This window comes from Uloborus diversus, chromosome 10 (genome assembly GCF_026930045.1).
Source record: "Uloborus diversus isolate 005 chromosome 10, Udiv.v.3.1, whole genome shotgun sequence".
Lineage (NCBI taxonomy): Eukaryota > Metazoa > Arthropoda > Arachnida > Araneae > Uloboridae > Uloborus > Uloborus diversus.
Genome location: NC_072740.1, coordinates 71,777,763 through 71,801,869, shown reverse-complemented (window position 1 = coordinate 71,801,869; position 24,107 = coordinate 71,777,763). Strand labels below are relative to the sequence as shown.

Sequence of the window (24,107 nt, the reverse complement as noted above, 5' to 3'; positions counted from 1 at the left end):
ACTTCAAAAAAGTAAAAAATGAGAAAACGTTTTCGTACGTGCAAGACGAGTTGAAAGAAAAATGAATAACTGTTTTAGTATCAGAGCCCACATGAGAGCAAGACATAGAACAATAAAAGCCACTAAAAAGGAATTAGCTGTGAGCTTAAATAAAAAACACAAGATAGGCGATAATGCTGCTTATGCTGAATAATAAAAGGTGAAGATCAACATCAGTGTATAAAGAAAGATCAGAAAAGTAACAGATCAAGAAGAAAAATCGATAAGCAACTGAAAATACAGCAGCTCTCAGTAAGTCAAAGCGACAAGTCGCCCCGTGAAAATAAACGAAAGATCCACTGAGAACTAAGGGAAAAAAAAATGATAAAAGAATTCCCCAGATAATTTTTGATACATATATAGTATATACACTCACTCATCCATTTTCTGTAGAAGAACCGTGGATAAAAAAAAAAGTACTTTTCGAAAGAAAGCTGCATTTCTGTACCTGGAGGCGATGACAGTAAATCAGAGAAAGATTTAGAGATTTTTTCTTGTACTTTAAAAGATTTCCATCCTTAATACACCTTTGTGGAAACTCACGTTAAAAATGCATATTTATTGTTTTTTTTTTTATCGATTTATGAAAATCGAAAATGTGTTTTTGGAATTTCAGCTATAAGATATAAAGGTGAAGATTGTCATTTCGTAAGGAAAACATTGGCGGAATCTTTCTTTTTTTTAACGCTTGATATGTTTTCAATAAGAAATCTGACGTTACAAAACATTTGGGACAATGAATGTAATTTGATGTTTACGAAAACAAACATTTCATACACGTGGGGTTAAAAAAAAAGGACAATGAACGCATTCGTCTCTGCAAAGTAAAAAAAAAAAAAAACTATTGAACTAAAGGAAATACTTTCAGACTTACTTTGATTAAGCCCACCGTTGATTATAAAAGAAAATCAGCCACATTTAAACTACAAAGGGCTTTAGTGTTTATGTCTACACAAACAAACAGTTTGGAAATTTTTATTGAAAAATTTAATAACTTTTCACAAATGTCATAGCTGCAGAGTAAATGCGCAAAATACTTAATAACGCAAACTCATTAAGAAATTTTGGCACTACGAAGGGAGAATTGAATCCAAAACAATTGGTACTGACTGCTTTCGACTTTCATACAACATTTTTTACCCCATGGAGTAAGATTAAACGTCTCTTTTGTAGTTGTTCATAGTTTATAATGAAAGCAAGCTTCAAAAAATAACTAATAATACATTCTTCTTTCTGCTAATACTAATGAATTAGGTAAAATTAATTAGACACAAGTAATCAGAAATTTTTAAAGCGATGTCTAAATTGCGTCAGTGATAAATACGCACTATTAAGAGGGAAATTGAGTATACGAGATAGAAGTTTTTCATAAAAAATATTTTAACGTCAACGGTGTGAAGCATAATTCAACAAAGCGAAAAAAAAGTTACTCATCTAAATATTGTATATGCTGAGACAATGAAATTCAAGACTAACTATTTTAAACTGAAAAAAAAAAGGAGCTTCTGACAACTTTTTTTTTTTAAATTATTTTAAAAGCTACTTCTGTTAGAGATATTTTCCATTCCAAAAACACATAAACTAGTTATAATTAACTTGCCTCTTGGAATTCTGAAGAATTGAGCCCATGGGAATACTTTGCATAAAATTCGGTATTTAGTTTTAGAGAGTGCAAAACTAATGTATCTGGAGCAAATGAATTTATTAGTCCCATTAGAGACATAAATGTCTCCTAACACGAACTAAGTATTAAAACAAACGGGTATGCCCTCTCCCTAACAATAGCGAAAGGTGCTAGATGGGGAGGAAACATCGACTAAATTCTACTCAAGTAACCTTTTTTTAAAGAAAAAAAAGCAAGACTATAACGCAAGGTTAAAAAAAATACATGCGTAATTTCTTAAGCGAAAAATTAATCAAAAAGCTTAATTATTCTACTGAGCCCAAAATTTTCTGAATTGAAATTTTTAATGAACATCCTAGTTTGGGGATTTTATAGGGGAGAAAACATTTTTCGGAGCAATAAAACTACATTAAAGTAAAGAAGAAAATTGTATCGATAAAAATAAGGTATAGCACTATAGGCTCAAATATTACGACGGGTAGAAGTTTTGAACTCTCTTAATACGACCACGGTTAATACGAAATCACGGTTAAAATAAAGATTTTGTTAGTCAAATTTGGTTTGCTATTTAACAACGTTAAAAATTTCCATGCATAGTCAAATATATTGTAAAATTTCTTGCACTTATGGAAAAAGATATGTTCAACTTATTTCATAGACTTTTTCTGCACATTTTAAAAAGCGTTTTACATTATTATTATTTTTCATTAACTTCTTTAAGCAATGGTGGTTTTGATTAAAGAGATTTTCTTTGGGGCACTTTTTCATATCCTTACATAAAAGCTCACCTCAAAAATAAGAAACACCACATTTATATACGATATCAGACAAAAATTGAAATAATTCGAAAAACATTATTGACAAAAGCTACACTAAAAGAAAAGTCATTAGATTTTACTTAAGACTTACTTTGATTTTTTTCTTTGTTAATTATTATCATTTTTTAGCTTGATTGTTCGGTTATTTTTGATATTCTACGTGATTTTTAACTCTATTCAAATGATTCATTTAATTTTAACTAAAGTAACTATAGCATGAAAAGAAATTTCAGCAAAAAATAACTAAAGGAGTTTAAAAAAAGGGGAATTAAAAACTAATAAGATCAAAAACAAAATAGAAAAGACACTCATTTAAAACAAGAGGGGAGGGGGAGAAATCATGCTACATTGTTCTGTTTTTCCAACTATATATTTATAGGAAGGACATTAATATAAAAATATTAATTCGGTAGTTATTGCCAAATAATTTTTACACTAAAATAAACAATATTAATACAATAACATGTATTCAAGCTAATCCATAGATTACCTTGATAGATAATAGATTTACGTGAGTTAATTTATAAAAAATGACGTAAATCCCATGAAGGTTTTACTTTATTTATCAGATAAAAATGAGGTCGGAGTTGTCCAACTCAAATGAAACCGTATGCTACAGATAATCAATGGTTTAAATTAGGTTTGTTCAAATTTACCATAGGGATTAACTATGAGCTTTAAACGAAGAATTTAGCAGTAAAAACATATTTCTATTGCAAAACGGAACTTAGCTAAATACAGTAAAATCTCTTTTTAACAAAGTCCAAGGAACTGCAAATTGCGTTCGTTGTAATGGGAATTTCGTTGTAATTGAATTTAAGCAATACAATGCCAGTTAAAATGGACATTTCATTTATTTCGTTAAAACAGACATTTCGTTGTATTGGTATTGACGTACTGATATTGTTGAACGTAACTTGTGTACTTATATATGTTGAACTTTAATTTTCAAACGAAATCATCGAATGGTTGTTTACGAGCATTAAATATTACTAGTTGAACTCTGTTGATACGAACCGTCATAAATCCACGAATTTGATCGTATTAGCATTATTATTCTTAACACTCGTGAATGAGTGATACTGTGAAAAAACGAAGGAATGCTTTACAATATGTAAAAAATATTACTACTAATATTCACATTGTAATATAGCTATAGTACATTCAGGGGGAAAAAACCACTTATTTCATATAAATGAATGTTTTTGAAATATATTGAAAAAGGAAAATGATAATCGACAATCGCGGAATAGGTTGTAATCTATTATGGAAGATGAACATTTATATCTCGGAGTAAATTGAAATGTCCACAGATAAATAAACGTACTTTTTATTTTCTATGTATAATATTTGATATTTTCTTCTCGATACACAATGGGACTTTTACTACCTAACAAAATGATGAATAATTTCTAAAAAAAAGAAAGAAAACTGCAGTACTCAACCACGAACATTTTAAGTAAAGAGGTCAGAATTTTTTGTTCGTCTTAGCCAAGACTTTCAATTTAATGCACGTATTATACTTAAAATTTTTAATTTCATTAGATAGCAGACCAAACTCAGCAAACAAAATATTCATTTTAGCCGTGATTTCGTATAAAACGTGATCTTATTAAGAGAGTTCAACTGTATTAATTTTTAACTACTTTTGCATTTATTCTATAACACTGACTTACAAGAAATCATTAACACTTTTAAACTAATGAGGAAAAGCAAAACCTGGATAAAAATAAGAATATAAGAGAAAAATAAGAATATAAGAGGAAATCTTCGGAAAAAGTTCCAAGCTGAAAAAAGCGACCCCCTCCCCCACCTACAATAAAAGCGGAAAAAAAAGATCAATTAAGAAAGTTCTCTCCAAATGATACAGCACAACACACTTTTATATCTTCAGCTAAAATTAGACAGCTCCAGTGATCCAAGCTTTTAAATAGAACACTACAGGTAAAGAGCAAGGTCAATTATTTTTATTTCGGCGAATGCATTTACAATTGAAATTCTCAAACAACCGCTCGCTAATTATTACCAAGTAGATACCGGCAAGCAGTTCATTCGATTCTTTTGCTGTTTGCAATGAGCCAACTTTAATTTATCCCTATTGTGGAATAAAAATGTTAAATTCCAACAAAACATTCTATTAACAGGTTTATGCGTGCTTAAAGTATCCAGCTAAATTTAAAATTTCGGCTTTTGTACTTAATTCTAATTGACATCTTTTTCAGTTTCTATTTTTTCAGTACGCTTGATAAAAAGGTCTTATTAGTGCAGTTTTATCCTCTACTTTTACTATTAATCTTATTTCAGTTCTCTGGAAAATGTACACAGGTTCTATTAGCAGGTTTCGCAGGTTCTATTAACAGGTTTCACACATTCTATTAATAGGTTTATGCGTGCTTAAAATATGCAGCTAAATTTAAAATTTCGGCTTTTGTACTTAATTCTAATTGACATATTTTTCAGTTTCTATTTTTCAGTACGCTTGGAAAAGGTTTTAGTAGGGTAGTTTTATCCTCTACTTTTGCTATCATAAATTTATTTCAGTTCTCTGGAAAGCGTAATGCTTCTTCTAAACGAATACCGTATGTCTAGCGATTATATAACAATAGTTATGCTTAGGGCAATAGGGTTTTAAACAAATACACGAACCCAGATAAACTTGTCCATAAATTATTTTGTTTTTAAAGCAAACCATGATTGGCAAAACACATTCAGTAACACACATAAGAATTCTGCAGCATTATATACATATAAAAACTTTTAAAAAAAAGTATCTAATATTTATGGCTATACAGGTATGAAAGTCAATTTTCTATATTTGTGAAAATTAACGGAAGAAAATGATTGTCGTATAAAAACAATCGTATGAATATTTGATTTTGAACAAATATTTATACAATTAATAGGGCTTGGTTCGGATTTGGGCTATTGCCTATTTCATAGTGGCGAGTGAAAAAACGGGACTCTTAGCTTATCAGTAAGCTGTAAGACATGCTAATTGAATAAAGCGTCATACTCTATAATTCAATTTTAGTTAGTGCTGAGAAAAAAAAATGATACCACAATTGGAACTTAGATACTGAGTTGATATAACACCAAGCATTACAGGATCTCATATTTATTATGGAAGATTAGCAAAACATTTAAGGCAAAAAACGACTAAATAAACTGGATTATTAGACTATATTTTACATGATTGTACATAGTCATACATAAATACCCAAGTTCATTTTCTGATAGGGCTTCCCTTTTTGGGTTTTTATTTAATTTTACTTTAAAAAATTATGTCATTAAGTAAAAAATAACAAGTACATTTATAGTAAAATTTTGATGTGCAGTAAAAATAAATAAATAAATAACGCATGAGGTCATCTACGTCAGAAAATTAAACAATGAAAACATTGATTCGGCATGCAAAGATATACTACTTTTGTAAAAGGTTCGTTTTTGCAATGACGAATAAAAATACTAATAGTACTTTAGGATCCGCAAATGATATTAGAATAACATTGTTTCGTTTTAACCCCTCTTTCAATGTATAGATAAGCAGTAAAAATAAATAAATGAGTAAATAATTATGTCTGAGGTTATGTAACGCATGAGAATTAAACAATTAAAATATCAATTCGGCATGTTAAGATAAGTTGATTGTATTTCACTTTAGTTAAAGGGTTCGTTTTTGCGATGACAAAAAAAAAAAATCTACTTTTGATTTGTATATGACTACTTTTTTCTACTTAACTACTTTTTTGATTTGTATATGATGTTAGAATAATATTGTTTGCTTTAACCCCTTTTTTCATTATTAACCGAGATAGCGATTAACTTTCGATATTAATTCCTGTATATTGGGTTTGAAATATTACTTGGTTTATTTTAAAAGATTAATTACAAATCTAAAATGCAACACCATAAAATGGCTTCTCGATATTTGGTAATTTTATATGGGTCAGAAAAGCCATGAATTCTAAAAAAAAACAAAAGAATGTAGAATTGACATGAAAACAGGGGATGTTCCGATAATTGATCCATCTACATGAAAATACAATGGCAATTTTGAAAGAGAAATGGAATGAAGCAAATGCAGCAAAACCTCCATAATTCGGACAACAGCAAGTAGTAAAAACGGTTTTGAATTACTGAATAATTACAATTAATAACTGCAACTTAAACTAGTAATAACAATTCCTATAGGAATATGGCATGGAAATAATTAAATAAAACTTTAAAATGAGAATGAGAATAACTTTCCGCATTTTTACCACTCTTTCAAAAATAAAATTAAAAAACGGAAAAAACTACATAATTTTATTAGCGCATATCTAAATGTTTGCTTCATGCAACAGTGTTTAATAAATAGTTTAAAGGACTTCATATTAATACATTTACTACGCCTGACAATAAAATGAAAGTGTAAATTAGTTGTTCAAGTGCAGGTTTAAACATATCCATAAAATTTGCAAGAAAACAAGGCGAAATGAATCAATAACATCTTATGAATATGCAAAAGATTTTCCATTTTAGACTAAGCTCAAAAAATGCGTCAAACGCAGAAGCGCTGCATTTAATCAAACGCGAAAAATCCATTAAACAATTTAATGAAAAAGAGGAGGGAAAGGATTTTTTCCCCCGGTTTTTACCTTGCACATCCAGTATTATCTTCAGGAGGATCTTTGCTTTCAATTGAAGTTGAAGCCTGAAAAAGGAAAGAACCAAGTTAAAATTCTCTGATAAAAGAAATACTAATTGAATAGTCTTTAACATTAAAGAATATTTAAAATCATTTCCCCTTCATGCACACAATTGTTCACATTTTTAAATTAAAAATGACACAAAATTGACCTTAATCTATTTTGATGCAAAGCACTGCGCAACTATTAAAGTAGCATTCATATTTAATTCTTAAGTATGTATGGTGGAACGCTATCTATTCGCTCAAGGGACCGTCTACAAAACGTATCCGTTTTAAAGAGACTAAAATAAGACTAAGTTTCATCTCAGGGCCCTATGCAAAGGGGTGTTTTATAGGTTTCGAAGCCCTTCCTAGTCTTTTCCATCCAAAGAAACGCTTTACATTAATTATTTATTTATTGGTGACGAATATAAAAATATTATTTCAATTTTATTTGAAAAATCAAATTAGTATGACTGAAAAATTGTATAAGCTCAGTGCTTATGGTAGTTATTGAGAAATTCATTTATTGTGTAACACTATGGTGTTTTGTTTTATAAGAACAGCCCCCCCCCCCCACATGTAAATAATCTAGTGTAGCAAAAATCAATAGAATATACGAATGAAATCAAATTTGATTGACCATATAAATGTTTTAAAAAATGTGTTTGGTAAACCCCCCCTCCGAAATAAAACTCAGGTTACGGCCCTGCTCTACCCGCAGCTTCTGTTAAATTCAGTTTCATCTGTGTGTAGTTTTCCCTTGGAAATGAACGGACTCGAAAGTTTAATAAAATTTCAATAAGACTATGAGGCGGTCAATTAACGTCACATTTTTTTTCAACATATTTGACCCGCTCCCTCCTTCTTTTTCACTAAATGTCACATTTTACCTTACACCCTCCCCTCTGCCTGTTACTCTACTACTTTCATTAACAGAGTTATAAAAAATGTTTGATGTCACACTTCTTGCTATCGCCTCCCTACCAGATGTCACGATCTCATGAGCAACCTCCCCCCCTCTAAGCGTGACATCCAGCTGTAGACAATCTCCATACAGGATAATCCAACCAGTGCATGAACTATTCATAATAAAGATAAAAGATTCAATTTTTTTTCCCTCAGCTGAGTTGAGGCAGTCAGAAGCAAAGGGATGTAAGTGGACTTTATAAAGTTTTGAGTACAACATATTTCACAAGTTCAGATTCTAGGTAGGCTTTCACTAAAAAGTTATTCCACATCATGCTATATAGCAGCACCTACTAGGGCTACTAGCACCGTCTCTTGCCCCCAAACAGAGGAGAGGTTCTCCTACTACTAGTACTGGTTATCTTCATTTTTTAAATTTTGGCACTTACATCCCTTTGCTTCTCACTACCTCGATTGGCAAACATTTATTTCCTTATAAACGATTTCACAAACGAAACAACTAAAAATTTTCTGTTTGTCCGCTGGTTAAGCATTTGCTTGATTGTAACAAATGCCGTAATAACTTTAATAAGACGAAATAATAATACATTGGAGTTAGAAAAAATATTGATAACATGCGAAGTATCTGCATTGTCCTTTAACAAATAATTCTTCTGCAAATGCACTGTACACATACTACAACAACATCAAAATTAGAAGCTAATTAGACACAACGAGGTAACAGACTCATTAACAAGTTTTTCAGTTCGTTGATTCTTGAGTTCAAAAAAAGACATTTATTAATGATGGCATGTGTCTGCAATTTTTATGTAGTAATCGTTGTTTTAAGGAATTAGGTCTTGCAAGACTTATTTATGCGCTTGAATATACACCTATTGTACGTATGTATAGTATCCATCTACCGACTGAAATAAATTAAAATGCCAAAATTTAAAAGTAAAATTTAATTAGGGATAACAAGCTAACACTCCATTAACGGCTAGCCCTCTTGTTTATATGAAAAAGTCAAAAACAGACTCTTCTAACTTTTTTTGGTGGTGATGTGTTTCTGGTACTCTTTTACACAGAAATAGTTCCTTTACGAAAATTCGAATTAAAAAAAAAGCATCAACAAAATATTTCTTGGTTTATGAATCCTTAACGCAGTAACTAAATGTTTATCGCTGTTTATCATCATACATAAAACACTTTGTGAGCGAAACATTAATATTTTAAAGTTATTATAATTTATTTCTTGACTACTAGTATAGGTTAAATTGAGTGTGGGTGTGTCTTTTTTTATTATTAGGTAGATCTAATGTATTTATTCGAATAAATCTTATGCATGTAATGCACTTTATTTAAAGTACCTCCCGCATTTTGAACTAACCAGTAAAAAATAACATTTATTGTAAACCAACCTCTGGATATTCAAGACCAGTACAAGAATTTCAAGGGTACCATCAAAGCAGAACTCAACTTTGCTATATTCCGAAATAGAATGCTGGACGACTTAGGATAGCGTTTGCCCAGAATGTCTCGATGAAAGACCAAAAAAAGTTCTACCATGCAGCCTTAACCCTCAACTGGTGAGATGATTTTCCATTTTCTACTCATTTATTTATTTTTATTTATTTATTTATTAATTTATTTGAATGAGTCAAAGCAAATATGTAATGTCCAAATAAATATTGAGAAATAAGCACTAAATGATCCATGTAACAGACTTTTTTGCATGAAAAAAATACGATGCATTTTTTTAAATTTTCACTGACGGCGCTTTATGAGTGTCAATAGCAAAATACAGTTTAACTTGGTTATAGAGACATCGTTTACAGTGACAACTGTTGTAACGGCAAAAACGAAAAAAAAAATCAGTCCCTTCGTTCGCCCATGAACAGTCATAATGACCGACTGTAACAAAAGTCTTCAACCTACGTTCCACGGAACCCTAAAGTTCCCTGGAACATTAACATTGGTTTCGCAAGTAATCACTATTTAATTAATCAAAACTTCACAATTTTTGTAAAATTTAAATTTTTATGAAAGATTGAAATCTCAAAAGCGTTTTGATAGTAAAAATAAATATTTTATTTATAGTTTTTGTTTGCTATCCATAGCATGTGTTCAAAAAACAAACAAACACACACAACCCGCTTCCGCCCCCTCCCCCCATTTGCTACTTTATCATTCATTATGTTTTAAAGAAGTTTGTATTTTGATTTAAAAAAAATCTGTGTAAAAATCATTGTGAATTTGAATCGGCAAAAGCTTTGATATCCAATTTTTACTGAACTGTTAGCTCAAAATGTGCCCCAAAATGTAGAAAATTGAACATCTTTGGTCTGCAACTTCACTTGGCTATAACGTCATAAGTATTCCGGGGCTTTGGATCAGTTATAAACTGAATTTCACTGCATTAAAAATAAAAGGGACGGGGGTGAAAATAGAGACTACGTTGAAAATGACTCAGTGAAAAATTGATTCACAACTCGAGCGAAAACAAAGCAATTAAGTTGGTAATCATGGAACAATAATATACATGACAACTGCGGACCTGTAGGGAGTTGGGTTATCAGTTTATAAGTAATATAAAAATAATATTTCAATGAAACTTATTAGAAATTTTACATTGAATTAGTAAAAAAAATTTTACTTTTAAAGTGAGCTTGTTTCCTTTCAGTTAACCGTGGTTCACATATTTAAGCTGATCTTCGGTTATCAAAAAAAATGATAAAAAATCAAATAAGAAACATAGAAGAAAATATTAAACCAATAAATTACCGCAGTGGAACTCGAAAATACAAATTTGTAATCATGCAAGGAAAAAGAGTATTTAATTAATTTCCTAATTGATTCACCAAGCGCAATTGAAAAAAGAATTCTAAACTGATATAAATCGAGAAATATGAAACATTTTTAGCGTCGCATTAATGTATCGCCGCTGAATTGTCTCCCCTATTTTGTAGAAATATTAAAAGGCAATGAGAGTGTAATAAATAGAAAATGGAAAAGGGAGGACATAACTTCCGACCATCTAAATTCATAATCTACGCAGTTTCAAATCGTAAACAGAAAAGTATTTTTAATTCAAATTTCTAATGAGATTATTTTCTCTTTACACGAAATTAAAGCGAATAATTTAGAGCAAATTTCAAAGCATTTTTAATCTCCCAGTGGTATTGAGGGTAAGAAAAAGAAAAGCGACTTTTATTTTATGAACTATGCTATTTAATATACCAACAAATGTGATTAAATTCATGGAAACAAATTATGAAAATTCAACTAATTTCTAAGGGCTGAGCAATCGCGTTAGGGTTTTAGTATTTAAGCAGTAATGCATTTTTGTATAGCAGAATAATATATTTTTCAAGTAACAGAACTGCTTTGAGCACTTAAGAATAGAATTTATAAACATATTAATTACGTTGAACTTGCAATTAAAGTACGATTAAGATAATGAGAAAAGCATTTGTTTGCCTTTGTTATTTCATAACTCTTACAATTGATTAAACACAATGAAGAAATTTCTTCCCCGAAACAAATAACCATTTTTATGCGATAGTTTGGAATATTTCATAATGCAAAGTGCTTATTCTACCCGCGGCATTCTGATAAGTAACTTCTTAGTATTATATTTTAACCGAGATTCTTGAAAAAAGTGCACTCTTAAGAAATTCAAGAGCAAAAGATTTTTTACAGCTAATTCGAAGAATGTTCCATTTTATTTTGTAATAAATCAGATATGTTTCAGCTTAAATGAGCTCGAAAAACGCTTCCAAGCGAGCTGCAGGGCAAAACAATGTTCGTACAGAATTAAATTGCTGGAAAATAATAAAAATAAAGCTGCATTTACTTATATATATATATATATATATATATATATATATATATATATATATATATATATATATATATATATATATATATATAGAGAGAGAGAGAGAGAGAGAGAGAGAGAGAAACTATGATTAGCAGCTTGTGCACACATTTCCCTCAAATACATCACAAAATATAAATACAGATTTCACACTACTTTTCTTACTGTAAGAAACTTCTTTTCCAATAAAACCAAAAACCAGCCCTTACTTGCGCAAATAATAGCTATAGATTTATTTTTTAAGATTTACTTATACTTTTATTTTTTCAGAATTCTCAATCTTTAATTACTTTTAATGTATCCCATTTGAGCAAAACTTTGAATTAACAGTTCACATGAGACAGAAAAGGTTTTAAAAATAAAAATGAAACTTGAAAGTGTACTGGAATCTTTTTTTTTTGTGAGGAGTGAACTCTCTCTGTCTCACGCACACACATACATGCACACTGAAAAGATGTTTCTACTGGGACTGCATGCGTAGTGCTGACCCAGAGTACTTCCCATGGAATGGCAACTATCCGCACTATCAGCGGATTCCATTTCCACTTCACAATTTTTATGTGTAGTTGCCCACCAGATGGAGACATATGGGCTCCTATGATGTGAATCGCCTCAGGAATTTAATTTAGCCAAGAGCACTCATGTCAAATAAATACTCCAGGAACTTCAATACGTCGCATAATCATACAACATGGTCGTTGACGATTTACTGCATCATGAAAATAAAGCGTCTTGGGCCCGGTTTGAACCCGCAAGTTTGGGCAAAAGAGGAAACGCCTTACCGCGTTATCAACAAACGCCGCCCTGTCAACCGCACCGAAAAGTAAAGCCGAATAGTTGTGAGTCAAATAGGAGAAAACCAGGAAAGCGTCTTAACCAAAAACGCCAGAAATAGCGTGAAAACAGTAGCTTAAAATAATCGTTTTGTGTGTCGATTCCTCACATGGAATCGACTTCAAGAACTTGTCATCACGAGCTATGTATGATGCCTGAGTCGTGTAACGACGCCGTTTGTTTTTAAAACGTGATCACGAACCAGTCATGAAAAAATCGTGAGAGTTAGCTTACAATATCAACCAGTAAATAATCCGAACATAATTTAAAGCATACACTACATGAATACGGTGAGATAATCTAGAAAACAAATTACGCTACCGGAACCACACCCCGATAAAAATAAAATCTCTGAAAGAAATTTTTTCCAACCCCCGATAAATGATAACCGAAAAGGAACAATATAATAATCATTTTCGAGTGAGATTTCGGAAATTTCCACATTAAAGTCTCGTGACGTTCTTCTGGACGATAACTTGTCTCCGGAAATTATAAATCACTTTAGGGTTGATAGATGATCCACCTGGACAACCTGCCACATTCTTTAAAAGACATATTTTTGAAGCCAGTAAATATTGAATCATCTCGCCGAAATTTACTCTCAGCAAAACTTCGACAAGAGGGGGGGGGGGTAGAACGTTTCACCGGTAAACCCCCACGACTATCCCAATAAGTAAAAAGCTTTCCAAAAATGAAGCTTTAAGACATTTTGCAATACATGCACAATGTCACTGCCTATTGGAAAGAAATCTTTTGAAAAGATGCTGAAAATTTGATTTTTGCAGTTCTTCTCCCAAAAACAAAATTCGCTTTTAAGCTGGAAGCCTTTTTCCACGCTTCGTTTCTATCCGACGAGAGATGGGGATTTTTAGATAAAATCAAGTTGCTGGGGATGTAGCCAGGTTCGCTTTATTGAGTTGGCTAGCAAGAGAGCAATATTTTCTCGAGGAAATAACAGAGAAAACCTGGCTTCGTCCACTTCATTAATAATAGAATCGAACAAGTCGGGGTCTTGTCCTGCCCCCCCCCCCCTCTCGTTCTCTATTTCAGCAGATGCAGTCTAGTGCGTTGCAGGGTAGGAACCACACGAGGAATAAACGATGAGGTACTAACGTGTTATTCCTATTGATTTTGCTGTGCGGAAAGGCAAAAGACCAGGCCGAGGTGTCAGCGAATTAATTCAATAACTGGAAGGCAAATTAACGTTAAAAGGGACTGATATACACACAATTACACGCATAAATTAAACGAGCATCGCGAACAACACTATTCTCTTTTCCAATTCACGGACATTATTGATGGTAATGGAAACAATTACTATTGATTGAGCATTAGGTTGCATTTTTATCATAGGGTAGTGAATTTATAATTAACTAAAATTAAAGGTCATTTGCTTTAAGACGATTGATTTTGTGGAAGAGTAAAACTGAAAATTATTTTGAGACAGTCGTTAATTTTCTTTTCTTTACCACGAATGGTAAACAATGAGCAAGTCCTTTAGTACTTCCTCAACGCCAGCCTGTTTCATATTGTCAAGGTTGAAAAAAATCACCTTTAAGATTACAATACATTTCCGTTTTTTTTTTTTTAAAATAACAGTTACAGTGGCGCAATATAACAATTAATCTAAGCTCGAGAATAAATCAGTCATAATAATTAAATTTTTGATGTTGAGAAGTTTAAAAACATGTAGTGTTTCTAAAATGTAGTCTACGTAGTGTAGAGTTCTTTTACTCAATGTAGTGTTCTTTTGTTAATATTCGTTAAAATCACTCAAAAGCGAAAGTTACCCGTCACTTTATCAATGAGTTTTTAAAAGAGGAGAAGTAGTGTATGTTGAGAATGATACAATCCCCAGAACCCTATTTGCAACGAGCTTTAAATTGAGATTTTAAAAGGTGAACGTATTTTATAATGGAGATATATAGAGAAATATTTTGAAAAACCTAAGGAAAGAGCGATTCATTTTCGGGTATTTTTATGTGGCAGGTTAACTAGGTCAACACTAATGACCAATTTTAAGTTCAAACTTTCAATCATTCTTAAACACTGGACTATCTTGTATTTACTACCTCCCTCAGATATGCCCATTAGTGGAGAATAATATTCCCATCGGTCGGACTTACTTTCAAATCTGTCAATGAGGTAACACTAATAGTTAAAATATCTGTACTGTCTCAACAATTTTTCGCCATTTGTTCAAAATGAACCAAAACACTGATGAATGCTATGGGTAAAAGGTTACAAATTATGAACCTAAACCAGGATGATAATAAATGACACAAACAGATGAAGTAAGTTTAGTAAGAAGAAACACTTTGAATGCGGAGTAAAAATTTAAACAATACTTACACGTAGTTATCGTTAGCAAGGACATTTTTTAAAGTCTTTTTTGGTTTTAATCTTTTTTCACGAGCCAATCCGATATTAATTTATCCAATCAATATTAGAAATGACAAAATAGTAATCCTAAATAATTCTTCAGTTAATTATTTTTAGGCTCTTTTGGTGATATGTAATCAAATTTATCTTTTACGGGGACGTGAATTAAACCGGCTGGGACACCGGGATTTTATCTGGCAAGCCTATGATTCGGGAATGTGCAAAACATAAGTTTATAAGATACATTTAATTATTTTCTGCCAATATTTTAACAATTACACAATAGTTAAAAGAGGGTTTTAAAACATCCTATCGATGAAGACTGGTTTGTTCTAAAAGGATAAAATTACATTAAAAAATGACATTTGCTTTATTTGTCGATAGCACCATTTTTTTTAAAAATTTCGCGCCTACTTCCGAAAGAAGTCGAAATGAGCAATTTCAGTCATATCTGGCCAAAAAGGGTTCCTCCAACCAAAAGACACTCCTAGTTAAACATTTTCAAGAAAAAAGAAAAACTCGATTTTTTTTTTTTTTTGATTAATATTTGAACGCGCTCAGAAGCACTGAAATTTTCAATTATAGTACCTTGATATTATTAATATCAAGATTGTCTTGCTATACATCGAAATGAATGAGTATTTATATTAAACTATAATGCATCGATCATCTTGACAAACATTTAAGACAAGATTATTATGCGGTAATCATTCTGATCATCTTCATGTACAGTCAACCTGTAATCAATATGTTATGTTTCATTATTTTAACACCATTTATTTAAAAAGTCGGGAATGATACAAAAATATCGCCGCAGTTTATCCAGACAAAAGCATAAGGACATCGAAACCTTTTCAAATTATATAATCGTGATAAACTCGGAAAATTTTCTTTTTATCTGATAACAAAGAAAGAAGATAAAGAAGACAAAGTATTATTTTCAAAGCATTAAGGTTAAGATATAGTTTCAAATCAAATTTAAGGAAAATCAAACTTAGAAAAGAAAACTCAAAGATAATGCTGCTTCTGATGTAAGGATATGGTTTAACAGAAGAAAATGGGAAAATTGTTGCAGTTATTTAAGGGTAAGTTTGGAGAAATATTTTCCAAAAATGTGAAACATTTCTTCCTAACCTTTTTATCTCCAAATGTTTCTTTACTTAAATGAAAGGAAAATGTAATTTAAATACATTTCATTATCTTTGCAGATGTAAAGCTTAAAAAATGCAAATTTTTAAAATCATTCGCCGAGAAAGAATAATTTAAAGATTTAATGACTTTAATAATTTGAAAAATCATTAAAAATATTTTTAGGACATTAGAATCATTATTTTCAAATGAAGAGGTTCTTGGAATAACAAGTGCGTAGATAATTTAAATTGAATTCCTGCAACGAAGTCTCATTTAATTTGAAATTTAAAATAACAATTGCAGCCCATTTTCATATTTTTAGAAAACAGATTTTTTAAAACTGAATAATTACGAAGATATATTTAAATTAACCGAAATAAAAAGCTTTAGCCTATAGAAATTAAATTTTAATTGAATTTTAATTAAAAATAAAAAGCTGGCTTTTCAAAACATTAACATTTCGATCTGATTTAAAATGTACCATAAGAATCAAAAAGTATTCCTCTAAATGATGTTTCTTTATTTGTTTTTGATAGAATTTTCTCCGTCATTATTTATTACTTTTTTGATTGTTTGACTGTAATTTGTTTACTTCTAATTTTTCTTCTTTTTCTGAATAAAAATTACACGAAATTCTAAGTTACTATTCTTTTTTCTTTTCTTTTCTGAATAGAAGATTTTATTATTTTAAGTGACTCTAGTTTAAAACACGTGCAGTAAAATTGTTATGGAAAAATCAGGGAAAATATGCATATTTCACGCCAAATGAACTCTTTGTAGTCAAAATTTTGACAAGTAAATGTATTTCGGTTTCATTTTAGGTGTGTTCCACTGTTCAACACGATTTCTTTAAAAGGAACTACAGCGTTTCTTAGTGCGCAATAGATAAGAAAAAGTAAAATGTGCTTTAAGGTATGTCTTTACATACTGATTTCAGTAATTTTATATCCCTGTAACTTTATAATAATCAGTTTCAAAAAACAATTTCGCGATCTTTTGATGAATTATGTCATTAAAATGCAGGCGATAATCAAAGTAGTATGTGTAAAAGTGAAGATATTAAGTTTTCTAAAAGCATAGTGTCGGTAAAGGGAGACAAAAAAAATTGGGAATCGTAGTGGGGAGTAACATGGATTATTATACATAAAACATGGTTGAAAGAATTTAGCAGATAAAGTTTTATTACTGAAGAGAACAACAAAAATTCTCACACTAAGTGGGTTGATAAACATTATATACTGAGGACGATAGTTAAGTGTGTTCAGTCATAAAAATTATTCATTATTGAGGTCAATAAGAAAATTTAATTACTCATAAGAACAAAAATTCGATTAAAAGTACAGGCAATAAAACTTTTCAGATTGAAAGGGTCAATATCATTTTGACAAGGACCATAAAGACTTGGTAAAAGTTTCATTTATTGATGGGGGGTAGACTCTTGAACTCCTAAAAATTAAGTAAATGGAGGAAGGACAACATATTAAAAACGGCGATGTAATATTTGCACTCCAACTCTTAAAATGTGCCAGTGAAGATTTGCTTAAATCGGGTGATGACAAAGTTTAAATCTTTCTGACTGATGGGGATAATGAAACTATTTCCATTATGTACATTGATAATCAGATCAAGTTTGAAAAACAAGATTAAAAAGCATAGGTGGTTAAGAGTTACACAACTTATTACTTGAAAATGAGGCAATTTATCGGGGCCATCATCATAAATCATCGATTGCTACTTCGACTAATTTGCACATCACGAGAGGAAGTAGCATACATTATAAAAAAAAAAGAGAACGCACTGACTTAAAACATTTCAAATTAGTTCTTTGTCAATCCATTGAGTAAGATTCCTTATTTCCTCAGTTAACCGCATTCGGATAGTTTCGATTCGACACCAAGGTATTCCCGTTCCGTCTTTCAACGGCTTACCTCGTTAAACAATTACCTGTCAGTATCATTAATTGGAGAGCACGTTCATTGCGCAACGGAGTTTGGATGGGAAGTCGTAGCTGTAATTCAAGCTAAGTGGCATTCGCAACATTCAGGTGTGAGGGATTGGTCATAAAAGGATGGCTGCAGTAAATACTACGACTACATGTTAATGTACAATACTGGGAATAGGCGTGAATGGGTGATAAGGAGTATCAGTACAACTTGGCACATTGAAATTTCCACATTCTCAGTTTCTAAGCCGTTGCTTGATTTTCAATTACTTAATGCTAATATTTAGAATACATTATTGCTCTATGTGTTAATTTACGAAATTACTTGTTGATGGCAATAGTAAAATGTTACTACTAATGAGGAGAAAAACTCGATTAAACGCATGCGTGATAAAAGATTTTTCCACTGAAAAGGTCAAAATAAGTCTAAAGAGCGGCATAAAGGTTCTATGATAGTTTTATTTATAAAAATAAAAAGTAAACGGTTGAAGATCAAAACAGCGATGGTTTTAAAAGGACGTTGAGCGATAAACTTCGCACCGGAAATTGCGTACGTACGTTTCGGATTAACAAGAAAATTATTTTATCAGTATAAGAAGGAGTTACGGACAAAAAAAGAAAAGTGTTATTATTTTTGCATGCTATTACCTCCTTGTTTTGAAGAAGGGGTAAGGATCCTCGTAACTCGTAAAAACACGTACAAGCATTTTTCATAGAAATTTTGTACCTCTCACACGTACACAACAAATATAAAAGTCATCTCCAAATTTTCGGTTGCAAAACAGAAAGCAGTGAATACAAATGACTGGCGCGACCACAGCAGGTTGTTCTACCAAGGACATTTCAGAAGACTTCATTGTATTCCTTCACAACCTATTTTTTTTAATGTGTAATAACTAAATGTTCAACTAAATAAAACATTCTGGTAGTTTGCAAATACATTGCTTGGAAACTATATCTTGATCCAAAATTACTGCATTCAGCGTTGTCGTACTATTTTCTTGAAATTTAAAGGGGGGGGGGGAGCACGTTCAATAATAAATCGCACATATAGTACGAATATCTGCACATGAAACTAAGACTGTTGCATTGCTGCCGTCTACTGAGAGGGAATACTCTTTTTAAAGAAGCTCCACTCCGATACAACACCAAACTTCTTAGTCATAAGGAATCGCATTTTGTAGTTTGTAGTTTTCAAAACAGTGCTGAGATTTAAACACAAGACATCAAAGTCTCAGGCACCACGTTGACTCCCCAGAACACATAAAAAGATGCTTATATGCACGAATCTATAATTTATCAAGAATAAACATCTTACGAGCAGGGCTTTTTCTTCCTTTAAGAATTTGAGCAGTGATCCACTTTAAAGAAAAAGGGAGAGATAATGTGGTGTTTATATTTATATTTTATTTCTCTTTCAAATATGAGTTTTAAAAACGAAGAAGGGACATTCCACAGTCAGGTGCGGGACAATTCGACAAGGTAATTTCACCAGCATTTTGTTATAAATAGTAATATTTTAATTAAATTTTTAATCTTTACATTTAATACAAAGATACTCCTGACACAGTACTATTTTTTATCATATATCTTCGTTGCTTAAAATTTAATTTCTTTGCATGCGTCACTTGCCGGACATCCAAAATCAACCTCTTTTTGTTTTCTGCATTCGTTACTTAATATATTTTCTCTATTAATTTAGCAATGACGAAACAAATGGTAGGTTTTCAAAGTTAAGGTTCCAACGTGAAGGAAATATATCTCATTTGTTCAGAAATAATAAATTATGGTAGGTTTTCAAAGTTAAGGTTCTAACGTAAAGGAAATATATCTCATTTGTTCAGAAATAATAATTTATGTATATGGAAATTCCACTGAAAACGGTCCGTCTCGCACGTGATGGTTCCTATAGTTCATAAAAAAGAAATATATATTTTTTTAAAGTAGCGACGAATTTTTTTACCAAGAAATCACACAAACATTTGTGATTTCGTAAGCAACAAAATTTTGTTCCTTACCCTTTTAAACTATTAATTTTAATGCAATGTGTGAAGCGTCACGTGCGAGATAAAATTACCGTTTTCCGTGGAACGGCCCAGAACTGAAGTCAAGAGATTCACATTTAGAATAATACAAAACGCATTACCAATCAGCAAGATTTGTGCCAAGTTAAAAAGGAAAAAAAATGGCAGCAATTTATAAATGTTCTAAGAATTTAATAAAACATTTAATAAAATATTCTAACGTGAAAACTCATTTCGGTCCGTTGATACAAAACGCAAAACAAGATAAAATCTTAAGGACAGGCTTAAGTAAGGACACAACGGTTTTGACAAAACGAAATTAATGCAGAAATCATCCCATCTATCGCATTTCCGAGAAAAATACGACTTGATGTAAATAAAAGAACGCTCTCTTTCTCCAATTAGGAAGAATAGAGTTGACTAAGAAAAATTAATTCGTCCTTTCTCTGCCTTTCTCAGAAACGACTAAATATGAGCCAAATTTTTTAAAGAGACTTTCATTTATTCGTCGAAAAAGGGGGAACATACATGCACAAAGCTCCATCAGCAAAATCTGTCGCAATCAAATACAATCTATTTGCTTAAAACGAAAAGGAGACGGCACGGATTAAAAGCAAAAACGAAGCGCCGCGCCCGTCCAAATCAATGCCTTTAAAAACAGCTTTGCAGAAGGACTTTGCGTCGTAGGAGGGAGGAAACCATTCAAATGAGGAAAAAGAGTAAACAAATTACACGCGACGACGAAGACTTCAAGATTATTGAAATTTAACGAGACTGGGGTAAATCCATTTGCACGGTAATTCAAAAGAAGCCACTAGCTTTACATTTTGTTTTTCGCTCTTTTTTTTTAATTTTTTTTTTGAACTTTCATTTTTTATCATCATTCTTTTTTGCGACTATAATCCAATTTTTCTTCATCGCATTAGATATTGGCTTTCCTTTAAAAGACTATAGTTCAGGAAACAGTCGGTACTAGCACGCACGTCACCATATTTAGCCACGCTCAAAGAGAAACATTGATTTGACAGTGAAGCGCGAGAAATATTTCTAAAGTTATCCGACATTAAACACATTTTTAAACTTCAGAAATTTTTGTTTCAAAAGCTTTAAAACTATCAGAAGTTAATTTCTCACATGAAAACTCAATTACTTCTTCTTTTTTTTTTTTTTTTTTTGAAAAATCACACCTATATATGAATTAATAGAAGAAAAAAAAAGACAGAAAACTACATAGCTATATTTACATTTAAATTGCAAAAAGAAAGGTATGAGAAAAGCACCACCCATACTTGATGCGTCCATATCTAAGCATTCCTCTACTTTCATAGAATTGTTATTTTGCAATACTTTTAATTGCACAATTTTTAAAGCTATCCCATCCTTTTATTGCTGCGGTTAAGTGCTGTGGTGATAATGATTCACTAATTAAGACAGCTGTTCTTTATGAAAACTCTTAGACATACAATACCTCTGCAGCAGTAGCATCCCAAAAATAACTCTGTTTATCTATCTTAATAGCATAAGCGAAAGGGACTTGTGTATAGCAGGGTTGCCCAACCCCCTAAGAGCAAGGGAGTACCACCTCCTAAATACCCCCTCAAAAAAAGCCCCCAAAAAGGGGAAAATACCTCTCAAAACCCCCTAAAACTTTCAACGGCGCAGTCTGCCCCCCCCCCCCCAAGTTGGGCATCCCTGTGTATGGAAATACAATACAGTCATTCAGGTTATCTTTGAGTCAGTCCGGATAACTTTGCACAACTTCATATTTTTCATATTAATTTTAAAACCATAAAGGGACAGAAATCTTATTTTACGACTTCGCTAGCTAATTTGCATCACTGGGAATTCTATTTTTTTTCTCTTCCCCCGAAGTGAAATAAACTAAAAAATATGAAGTGGAGCAAAGTTATTCGGACTGGTTCAAAGATACTCTGAATAACAAATCACACTCTATCCGCTTCTGACATAATTTTTGCTGATTCTTATGTAAAATCACAAGCTGAATCTAAATAAGACCAATGTTTTCCCCCTACACGCCCCACTTGATATGGTCACGCTTGTTTGTTGGCACTCTCAGCTTTCTATGAGATGACATTTGCCTCCAACTCGGTTATTGACTATTCCGGACTGATGAGTCTATAAAACGGACGAAACTAGTTTCTGGAAGACATAACCGGGGTGTCGGTATATTGCATGTAATCCTGCGTACATTCTTTGAAAATATCCCCACAAAAAATATCACGTAAAACCAGTTTTGTTCATAGAAAAATGTTACATTTATAACAAGAATTTTCCAACTAAAAGAAAAAAAAAGGGGGGGGGGGGGGCTATACATCGCACCGATGATAACAAAACTAAACGTTCTGCAAAGGAGTTTTTCGAGTTACAATCTTAACTGGAAACTTGCACAGAAAGTGAACTTCATTGAAATTCAGCGTTTCTTGTTGACTTTAAAGATTATGAATCGGATTTTGGTGTTATACCTTGAGACAAAGAGATACATCTTAAATATTTAACATTATGAAGATGTTTTCACAACATGAAGGAAAAAAACATATCCATTTATGAGCTAATAAAATAAATTATGGCCACGAAAATAAAGGCAAAAAATGAGGGGGAAAAACGAGATATGAAAATTTTGTTATGACCAAAATAATAATTAGAATTTTCTATGAAACCGTCTTATCTGCTTGATATTTCTTAATATCGTAAAATCATCATTTTCAGCAATAATTTTCTATTAAGGGGAAAAAATGGATTATTTTTCTATTTTAATTAATATCGCAGTTCAGCGTTACTGTAATGCAATTAAACTTTTTAATGTCAATGTTTGCAGTTCTTAATAGAAACCGAGCCGCTTCATCATACGCCTCAATTGATTTTAAAGTCAAAAGGATTTTTTAATTAATCATGTTTACGCTTCGAAAATATCTTCTTAGTTTTCCTCCGAGTAAATTAGAAATAGAAACATCAAATATTCAAACAACTTAAAAGTACGACATTTTAACTTTTTCTATACATCATTTAAATTCCATTCAAGACATAATTACGACTTCACATGAAAGAAAAATAAGGCATCTAAAACAGGTGGTTTTCGTTTTTCTTTTTTTTTTGAAGAAAGTTACTTCGGATCTGGAAACTTTTCTTTCCTTTTGAAAACAGCAGAGTATGGCTTATCTCTAAGTATTGATGTTTATGTACTCTTTGAAACCTTTCTGGTCAAGAAAGCTCTAAGGGATATGTACGGGAATGAGAGAAAGGCAGGAAACTTAAACAAAACATTCCATTTATTTACTGTTCTGGATTTGAAAAGGGCCGTTTTATGATTACGACGTTTTTCCGACCTTTGTTTCTCCCACTGGAATGATAAACACCATTTTTTTTGGTACAAGCAAACAACTGCGATTTAGAGTCGGTTTAGCACCAACAAAAAAGTTTGTGCTAAATTATGAGATATCCTTCAATCGCTTTTTTATATGCAACATTTGAAAAAATGAAAAGAAAATTCAAAACTGGTCTAATGATATGGTAAAGTAGCACTAGCGCAACCAAAAAAACCTTTTTGATGAAAAATACCTACTGGAGGGGCTTTTTTTGATAAAAAATACCTTCTAGAGTGTTTTTTTAAATCAAAAATACTTTTTAGAGGGAGTTTTTTTTCGATCAAAAATAATTTCTGAAGAAGATTTTTGATCAAAACAGTCCTTTCATATGCATAAACTACTGTATTAAACTTTGCATTTTGGTCAAAACCAATGGTTCTCAGGGGTGTTTTCACCCCCCCCCCCCGCCCCCTTCGCTGCGCCACTGCAAAAGCAGGAATTATAATTTTACAACTTCAAGAGCGTCGATTTT

The 24,107-nt window shown here is 31.6% G+C and overlaps 1 protein-coding gene across 2 annotated transcripts in view; it reads right to left on the bottom strand.

The window, feature by feature from the left end:
* The window catches only part of LOC129231861 (uncharacterized), a 464,063-nt gene that overhangs the window by 91,132 nt on the left and 348,824 nt on the right, over positions 1 to 24,107 (bottom strand). For both annotated transcript variants that reach the window (XM_054866245.1, XM_054866246.1), the window contains exon 6: positions 7,119 to 7,174. In XM_054866245.1, coding sequence (XP_054722220.1) covers positions 7,119 to 7,174 — 56 coding nt within the window. The remainder of the gene's footprint in view (positions 1 to 7,118; positions 7,175 to 24,107) is intronic.